Source organism: Patagioenas fasciata, chromosome 35 (assembly GCF_037038585.1).
Source record: "Patagioenas fasciata isolate bPatFas1 chromosome 35, bPatFas1.hap1, whole genome shotgun sequence".
Taxonomy (NCBI): Eukaryota; Metazoa; Chordata; class Aves; order Columbiformes; family Columbidae; genus Patagioenas; species Patagioenas fasciata.
In genome coordinates this window covers 2,329,337-2,339,320 of record NC_092554.1, presented here as the reverse complement: position 1 = coordinate 2,339,320, position 9,984 = coordinate 2,329,337, and the positions used below count along the sequence as shown (strand labels likewise).

The 9,984-nt window shown below is 62.3% G+C and overlaps 1 protein-coding gene across 1 annotated transcript; it reads left to right on the top strand.

Moving 5' to 3' along the window:
* The first annotated feature begins 319 nt into the window (after positions 1–319).
* On the top strand, positions 320–8,966 carry LOC139826138 (uncharacterized). Its single transcript, XM_071801099.1, has 5 exons — positions 320–3,634; positions 5,730–5,922; positions 7,021–7,086; positions 7,595–7,684; positions 8,728–8,966. The coding sequence occupies exons 1-5, from the start codon at positions 335–337 to the stop codon at positions 8,856–8,858; spliced, it is 3,780 nt and encodes a 1,259-aa protein (XP_071657200.1). The 5' UTR covers positions 320–334; the 3' UTR covers positions 8,859–8,966.
* Positions 8,967–9,984: the final 1,018 nt, after the last annotated feature.

The following is a 9,984-nucleotide window of genomic DNA, read 5'->3' as shown; positions in this document are numbered from 1 at the left end:
CTGCAGGGACATCCGCTGTCCCAAAGGGACCACGTGCAAGATGCTGGATGGTCAACCACGGTGTGTCCATCACCAACCGTCCTGCAGTGACATCCAATGTGAGAAGGGAACCTCGTGTCAGATCATCCATGGTTGGCCACGCTGTGTCCAATCCAAGACGTCCATCAGGAGACCTTCCTGCAGTGACATCCATTGTCCCAAGGGGACCACGTGCACAGTGACCAATGGGTGGCCCCAATGTGTCCACAGCCCCCCATCCTGCCAGGACATCCACTGTGAGAAGGGCTCCACGTGTCAGATCATTGATGATTGGCCAAGGTGCGTCCAATTCAAGATGTCCCCAAGGCGACCAACCTGCGGTGCCACCCAGTGTCCCCAAGGGACCACGTGCAAGATGCAGGATGGTCAACCACGGTGTGTCCACAATGAACCTTCCTGCAGTGACATCCGGTGCCAGCAGGGAACCACGTGTCAGATCATCCATGGTTGGCCACGCTGTGTCCAATCCAAGACGTCCATCAGGAGACCTTCTTGTAGTGACACCCAGTGTCCCCAGGGGACCACGTGCACAATGACCAATGGGTGGCCCCACTGTGTCCACAGCCCCCCATCCTGCCAGGACATCCACTGTGAGAAGGGAACCACGTGTCAGATCATCAATGGTTGGCCAAGGTGTGTCCAAGCCAAGATGTCCCCAAGGAGACCAACCTGCGGTGCCACCCAGTGTCCCCAGGGGACCACGTGCAAGATGCTGGGTGGTCAACCACAATGTGTCCACAATGAACCTTCCTGCAGTGACATCCGGTGCCAGGATGGAACCACATGTCACATGGTCAATGGGTGGCCACAGTGTGTCCAGATCAAGATGTCCCCAAGGAGAGTGACCTGCAGGGACATCCGCTGTCCCAAAGGGACCACGTGCAAGATGCTGGATGGTCAACCACGGTGTGTCCATCACCAACCGTCCTGCAGTGACATCCAATGTGAGAAGGGAACCACGTGTCAGGTCATTGATGGGTGGCCACGCTGCGTCCAATCCAAGACGTCCATCAGGAGACCTTCTTGTAGTGACGTCCATTGTCCCCAGGGGACCACGTGCACAGTGACCAATGGGTGGCCCCACTGTGTCCACAGCCCCCCATCCTGCCAGGACATCCACTGTGAGAAGGGCACCACGTGTCAGATCATCAATGGGTGGCCACGCTGTGTCCAACCCAAGATGTCCCCAAGGAGACCAACCTGCGGTGCCACCCAGTGTCCCCAAGGGACCACGTGCAAGATGCTGGATGGTCAACCACGGTGTGTCCATCACCAACCGTCCTGCAGTGACATCCAATGTGAGAAGGGAACCTCGTGTCAGGTCATTGATGGGTGGCCACGCTGTGTCCAATCCAAGACGACCACCAGGAGACCTTCTTGTAGTGATATCCATTGTCCCAAGGGGACCACGTGCACAATGACCGATGGGTGGCCCCAATGTGTCCACAGCCCCCCATCCTGCCAGGACATCCAATGTGAGAAGGGCACCACGTGTCAGATCATTGATGGGTGGCCACGCTGTGTCCAACCCAAGATGTCCCCAAGGAGCGCGACCTGCAGGGGCCTCCGTTGTCCCCGCCAGGCGCCCTCGTGCCGCGTGTCCCACGGGTGGCCCCGCTGTGTGCGGGTGACGCGGGACGTCCCCGTCCCCTCCTGCGCCGGGGTCACCTGCGCGCCTGGGGCCGCCTGTCACCTGCTGGACGGGTGGCCCAAATGTGTCCCCAAGGAGCCCTCGTGCGACCAGACGCCTTGTCCACCCGGAACCTCCTGCCAGGTGGTGGGAACGTCCCCAAGATGTGTCCCCAACTCCTCATCGTGCAACGATGTCCCTTGTCCAATGGGGACGAAGTGTCAGATGGTGGGAACGTCCCCAAGATGTGTCCCCAACACCTCATCGTGCAACGATGTCACTTGTCCAATGGGGACAAAGTGTCAGATGGTGGGAAACACCCCCAGATGTGTCCCCAACAGCCCATCCTGTGACAACGTCCCTTGTCCAAAGGACACAACGTGTCAGATGGTGGGAACGTCCCCAAGATGTGTCCCCAACATCTCATCGTGCAACGATGTCCCTTGTCCAATGGGGACGAAGTGTCAGATGGTGGGAACGTCCCCAAGATGTGTCCCCAACTCCTCATCATGCAACGATGTCCCTTGTCCAATGGGGACAAAGTGTCAGATGGTGGGAACGTCCCCAAGATGTGTCCCCAACTCCTCATCATGCAACGATGTCCCTTGTCCAAAGGGGACGAAGTGTCAGATGGTGGGAACATCCCCAAGATGTGTCCCCAACACCTCATCGTGCAACAATGTCCCTTGTCCAAAGGGGACAAAGTGTCAGATGGTGGGAACATCCCCAAGATGTGTCCCCAACACCTCATCGTGCAACGATGTCCCTTGTCCAAAGGGGACGAAGTGTCAGATGGTGGGAACGTCCCCAAGATGTGTCCCCAACACCTCATCGTGCAACGATGTCCCTTGTCCAATGGGGACAAAGTGTCAGATGGTGGGAAACACCCCCAGATGTGTCCCCAACAGCCCATCCTGTGACAACGTCCCTTGTCCAAAGGACACAACGTGTCAGATGGTGGGAACGTCCCCAAGATGTGTCCCCAACATCTCATCGTGCAACGATGTCCCTTGTCCAATGGGGACAAAGTGTCAGATGGTGGGAACGTCCCCAGGATGTGTCCCCAACTCCTCATCGTGCAACGATGTCCCTTGTGCAAAGGGGACAAAGTGTCAGATGGTGGGAACGTCCCCAAGATGTGTCCCCAACACCTCATCGTGCAACGATGTCCCTTGTCCAATGGGGATGAAGTGTCAGATGGTGGGAACGTCCCCAAGATGTGTCCCCAACACCTCATCGTGCAACGATGTCCCTTGTCCAATGGGGACAAAGTGTCAGATGGTGGGAACGTCCCCAAGATGTGTCCCCAACACCTCATCGTGCAACGATGTCCCTTGTCCAAAGGGGACGAAGTGTCAGATGGTGGGAACGTCCCCAAGATGTGTCCCCAACTCCTCATCGTGCAACGATGTCCCTTGTCCAAAGGGGACAAAGTGTCAGATGATGGGAACGTCCCCAAGATGTGTCCCCAACACCTCATCATGCAACGATGTCCCTTGTCCAATGGGGACAAAGTGTCAGATGGTGGGAACGTCCCCAAGATGTGTCCCCAACTCCTCATCGTGCAACGATGTCCCTTGTCCAACGGGGACGAAGTGTCAGATGGTGGGAAACACCCCCAGATGTGTCCCCAACACCTCATCATGCAACGATGTCCCTTGTCCAAAGGGGACGAAGTGTCAGATGGTGGGACCGTCCCCAGGATGTGTCCCCTTGCCCCGCCCCCCCCTGGTGTGCCACGTCCTGAGCCGCTGGCTCTACCGCAGCTTCGAGGCTCAGGCGCAGGCGCTGGCCGGGCCCTGCACCCACACGCTGCTCAGCGCCTGCGGTGGCCCCGGCGCCCCCCTGCGGGTCACCGTGGGCGGGCAGGTGGGCGCGGGGCCCGGCGCCACCTTCGGCCACGTCACGGTGCGTGGGGACGGCCACGAGGTGACGCTGCTGCGAGGAGAGGAGACCGCGGCCAGGGTGAGCGGGGACACGGGGGACGGGGGGACCAGGTGGCCGGGGGGGACCCAGGTGGCCGGGAGGGGACCCAGGCATCCGGGGCTCTTCCCCACCCCCATAACTGGGAGGGGACCCAGGTGACCGGGAGGGGACCCAGGCACCTGGGAGGGGACTCAGGTGTCCAGGAGGGGACCCAGGCATCCTGGAGGGGACTCAGGTGTCCAGGAGGGGACCCAGGCGTCCGGGAGGGGACTCAGGTGTCCAGGAGGGGACCCAGGTGTCCGGGGCTCCTCCCCACCCCCATAACTGGGAGGGGACCCAGGTGTCCGGGAGGGGACCCAGGTGTCCGGGGCTCTTCCCCACCCCCATAACTGGGAGGGACCCAGGTGTCCAGGAGGGGACCCAGGTGTCCGGGGCTCTTCCCCACCCCCATAACTGGGAGTGGACCCGGGCGTCCGGGAGGGGACCCAGGTGTCCGGGAGGGGACTCAGGAGTCCTGGGCTCTTCCCCACCCCCATAACTGGGAGGGACCCAGGTGTCCAGGAGGGGACCCAGGCATCCGGGAGGGGACTCAGGTGTCCAGGAGGGGACCCAGGCGTCCGGGAGGGGACTCAGGTGTCCAGGAGGGGACCCAGGTGTCCGGGGCTCCTCCCCACCCCCATAACTGGGAGTGGACCCAGGCGTCCGGGAGGGGACCCAGGTGTCCGGGGCTCTTCCCCACCCCCATGACTGGGAGGGGACCCAGGCGTCCGGGAGGGGACCCAGGCGTCCGGGAGGGGACTCAGGAGTCCTGGGCTTCTCCCCACTCCCATAACTGGGAGGGGACCCAGGTGTCCGGGAGGGACTCAGGCGTCCAGGAGGGGACCTAGGCATCCGGGAGGGGACCCAGGTGTCCGGGGGTCTTCCCCATCCCCATAACTGGAGGGGACCCAGGCGTCCGGGAGGGGACCCAGGCGTCCGGGAGGGGACTCAGGAGTCCTGGGCTTCTCCCCACTCCCATAACTGGGAGGGGACCCAGGCATCCGGGAGGGACTCAGGCGTCCAGGAGGGGACCCAGGCGTCCGAGAGGGGACTCAGGTGTCCAGGAGGGGACTCAGGAGTCCTGGGCTCTTCCCCACCCCCATAACTGGGAGGGGACCCAGGCATTCAGGAGGGACTCAGGCGTCCAGGAGGGACTCAGGTATCCAGGAGGGGACCCAGGCATCCGGGAGGGGACCCAGGTGTCCGGGGGTCTTCCCCATCCCCATAACTGGAGGGGACCCAGCCGTCCGAGGGGATCCCAGGAGTCCAGGGCTCTTCCCCACCCCCATAACTGGGAGGGACCCAGGTGTCCGGGAGGGGACCCAGGAATCTGGGAGGGGACCCAGGTGTCTGGGGCTCCTCCCCACCCCCATAACTGGGAGGGGACCCAGGCGTCCGGGAGGGGACTCAGGCATCCGAGAGGGGACCCAGGTGTCTGGGGCTCTTCCCCACCCCCATAACTGGGAGGGGACCCAGGCATCCGGGGCTCCTCCCCGCCCTCACAACTTGGTGTCCCATGGGTGTCCCCACCTTTTACCCGGTGTTCCACGGTTGTCCCATGGGTGTCCCCAGGTGTCCCCCATGACCAGGTGTCCCTGGGTGTCCCCGGGTGTCCCCCACGACCAGGTGTCCCCAGGTGTCCCATGGGTGTCCCTGGGTGTCCCCCTATGACCGGTGTCCCTGGGTGTCCCCCATGACCGGTGTCCCATGGGTGTCCCTGGGTGTCCCCCTATGACCGGTGTCCCCGGGTGTCCCCCATGACCGGTGTCCCATGGGTGTCCCTGGGTGTCCCCCTATGACGGGTGTCCCCAGGTGTCCCCCATGACCGGTGTCCCATGGGTGTCCACGGGTGTCCCCCCATGATGGGTGTCCCCGGGTGTTGCCCCATGCCCGGGTGTCCCCCATGACTGGTGTCCCATTGGTGTCCCCCAGGTGTCCCCCACGACCGGTGTCCCCAGGTGTCCCATGGGTGTCCCCGGGTGTCCCCCATGACCGTTGTTCCCGGGTGTCCCATGGGTGTCCCCGGCTGTCCCCCATGACCGATGTCCCTGGGTGTCCCCAGTGTCCCCCATGGCGGTGTCCCCGTGCCCTGCAGGTGTCGGGGCGCCGGGTGCCGCTGCCGCTGCGCCTGGGGGGGCTGCGGGTGGAGCGGCGGGGGGGCCAGCGGCGGGTGACGACGGCGGCCGGCGTGCGGGTGGCCCTGGGCGGGGACGGCGCCGTGACGGTGACAGCGCCGGCGACGCTGAGGGGACACCTGTGCGGGATCTGCCAGCCGGGGACAGCGTGCGGTGAGCGGGGACACGGCGGGGACACGGGGGACGGGGGGAGAATGGGGATGGGTGATGGGTGATGGATGGTGGATGGTGGATGGTGGATGGTGGATGGTGGATGGTGGATGGTGGATGATGGATGATGGATGGTGATGGATGATGGATGATGGATGATGGATGATGGATGGTGATGGATGATGGATGATGGATGATGATGGATGATGATGGATGATGATGGATGATGATGGATGATGGATGATGGATGGTGGATGGTGGATGATGGATGATGGATGATGATGGATGATGATGGATGATGATGGGTGATGGATGATGGATGATGGATGATGGATGATGATGGATGGTGGATGATGGATGATGATGGATGGTGGATGATGGATGATGGATGATGATGGATGATGATGGATGATGGTGAATGGATGATGGATGATGATGGATGATGGATGGTGGATGATGGATGATGGATGATGATGGATGATGGATGATGGATGATGGATGATGATGGATGATGGATGGTGGATGATGGATGATGGATGATGGATGATGATGGATGATGGATGATGATGGATGATGATGGATGATGGATGATGGACGATGATGGATGATGATGGATGATGATGGAAGATGGATGATGATGGATGGTGGGTGATGGATGATGGATGATGGATGATGATGGCTGATGGATGATGGCTGATGGATGATGGATGATGGATGATGGATGACGATGGGTGGATGATGGATGATGGATGACGATGGGTGGATGATGGATGATGGATAATGATGGATGATGGATGACGATGGGTGGATGATGGATGATGGATAATGATGGATGATGGATGACGATGGGTGGATGATGGATGATGGATAATGATGGATGATGGATGATGATGGATGATGGATGATGGATGACGATGGGTGGATGATGGATGATGGATAATGATGGATGATGGATGGTGATGGATGATGGATGATGATGGATGGGACGGACAACACGAGGGACTGACGGACAACGGGAGGGACCGAGGGACAGGGTGATGATGGGACAACCCAACGGGACAATGGGACAACCGAGTGTCTTCACCCGTGCTGTCCCCACAGCCCCATCCTGCTTGGCCACGCCCCCCCCGGAGCCATGTGACCCTGTCTACAGCCCCGCCCACAGCCGTGAGTTGGGGACACAGCGGGGGGACCCAGGAGTTCGGGAGGGACCCAGGAGTTCGGGAGGGGACCCAGGAGTTCGGGAGGGACCCAGGAGTTCGGGAGGGGACCCAGGAGTTCGGGAGGGACCCAGGAGTTCAGGAGGGGACCCAGGAGTTCGGGAGGGGACCCAGGAGTTCGGGAGGGGACCCAGGAGTTCGGGAGGGACCCAGGAGTTCGGGAGGGGACCCAGGAGTTCGGGAGGGACCCAGGAGTTCAGGAGGGACCCAGGAGTTCGGGAGGGGACCCAGGAGTTTGGGAGGGGACCCAGGAGTTCGGGAGGGACCCAGAAAGGGACCCAGGCATCCGGCTGTGGCTCAGCCCCTCCCCCTTGGTGTCCTGTGTCCATCCCTGTGGCACCTGAGGGGACATGTCCCCCATTGATGTCCCCACATGTCCCCGGTGGCCTCGGTGTCCCCGTGACGTCCTGTGTCCCCGCAATGTCCCCCATGACGTGTCCCCACGTCCCCGACAGCCCCCGTGTCCCGTCCAGCCCCCCGGTGTCCCGAGGCCACGTGTGTCCCCAAGGCCGGAGCGCAACGACGGCAGCGGGACCTGCTGAGAGGTGAGGGGACAACGGGGACCTTGGGGGACATGGGGACATCGGAGATGTGGGGGACATGGGGACGGGGGGCATGGGGACATAGGGACATGGGGACTTCAGGGATGTGGGGGGATATGGGGATGTGGGGACATGGGGACAGGGGGGTATGAGGACATGGGGATATGGGGACATGGAAACAAGGGGACAAGGGGATATGGGGACAGGGGGACATGGGAATAGGGGGACATGGGGATATGAGCATATGGGGATATGGGGACAGAGGGACAGGGGGATATGGGGACATGGGGACAGGGGGACATGGGGATATGGGAACAGGGGGTTATGGGGACAGGGGGATATGGGGACATGGGGACAGGGGGACAGGGGGACATGGGGACATGGGGATATGGGAACAGGGGGATATGGGGACATGGGGATATGGGGACATGGGGACAGGGGGACAGGAGGACAGGGGGACATGGGGATATGGGAACAGGGGGATATGGGGACAGGGGGACATGGGGACATGGGGACAGGGGGACAGGAGGACATGGGGACATGGGGATATGGGAACAGGGGGATATGGGGACAGGGGGACATGGGGACATGGGGATATGGGGACATGGGGACAGGGGGACAGGGGGATATGGGGATATGGGGACAGGGGGACATGGGGACATGGGGATATGGGGACATGGGGACATGGGGACAGGGGGACAAGGGGGTATGAGGACATGGGGACATGGGGACAGGGGAACAGGGGGATATGGGGACAGGGGGATATGGGGACAAGGGGACAAGGGGACAGGGGGACATGGGGATATGGGGACATGGAGACATGGGGACAGGGGGACAAGAGGGTATGAGGACATGGGGACATGGGGACATGGGGAAAGGGGGACGGGGGGGTATAAGGGTATGTGGGGGACACATGGGGGGACACGGGGACACATTGGGGATGTGGGGACAATGGGTGCCAATGGGCCATTTGGGGACCCAGGGCTGAGGGGCCATGGGGACACGGGGACCTTGGGGACACTGAGGGGCATTCCCCGTGTCCCCAGGTCCCCTCGCCCCCCTCGTCCCCCTCGTCCCCCTCCGCGCTGTCGCCCAGTCCCTGGTGCCACCCGTGGGCCCGATCCTGGGGGGGTCCCTGGGGCTGCCCCCGCTCCCGGGGCTCCCCCTGCTCCCCTAGGGGACCCAGGCGTCCGGGGGGACCCAGGCGTCCGGGGGGACCCAGGAGTCCGGGTGTCCCCGTCACCATACCCCAATTAATTAATTAATAAAGACCTTTTGGATCCAATTTCCGGGCGTCTCAATTTGCCGGTCCCCTCCCGCCCCTCCAGGGGACCCAGGAGTTCGGGAAAGGGACCCAGGAGTTCGGGAAAGGGACCCAGGAGTTCGGGGGAGACCCAGGAGTGCCCCAAGGGACCCAGGAGTTCGGGAGGGACCCCGGAGTTCACGGAGGGACCCAAGAGTTCCCCAGGGGACCCAGGAGTTCGGGAGGGACCCAGGAGTGCCCCAGGGGACCCAGGAGTTCTGGGAGGGACCCAGGAGTGCCCCAAGGGACCCAGGAGTTCAGGAGGGACCCTGGAGTGCCCCAAGGGACCCAGGAGTTCGCAGAGGGACCCAAGAGTTCCCCAGGGGACCCAGGAGTTCGGGAGGGACCCAGGAGTTCGGGAGGGACCCAGGAGTTCAGGAGGGACCCAGGAGTGCCCCAAGGGACCCAGGAATACCCCAAGGGTTGCAGGAGTTACCCGAAGGACCCAGGAGTGCCCCAAGGGAGTCAGGAGTTCGGAAGGGACCCAGGAGTTCCCCAAGGGACCCAGGAGTTCGGGGGGACCCAGGAGTTCGGGGAGGGACCCAGGAGTGCCCCAAGGGACCCAGGAGTTTGGGAGGGACCCAGGAGTTCCCCAAGGGACCCAGGAGTTCAGGAGGGACCTAGGAGTGCCCCAAAGGACTCAGGGGTGCCCCAAGGGACCCAGGAGTGCCCCAAGGGACCCAAGAGCTCGGGAGAGACCCAAGAGTTTGGAATGGGCCAGGATTTGGGGACGGACCCTGGAGTTCGGGAGGGACCCAGGAGTTCCCCAAGGGACCCAGGAGTTCCCCACAGGACCCAGGAGTTCGGGGAGGGACCCAGGAGTTCCCCAGGGACCCAGGAGTTCGGGAAGGGACCCAGGAGTTCGGGAAGGGACCCAGGAGTGCCCAAAGGGAGCCAAGACCCAAGGAGAGACCCATGAGTACCTCAAGGGACCCAGGAGTTCGGGAGGGACCCAGGAGTTCCCCAAGGGACCCAGGAGTTCGGGAGGGACCCAGGAGTT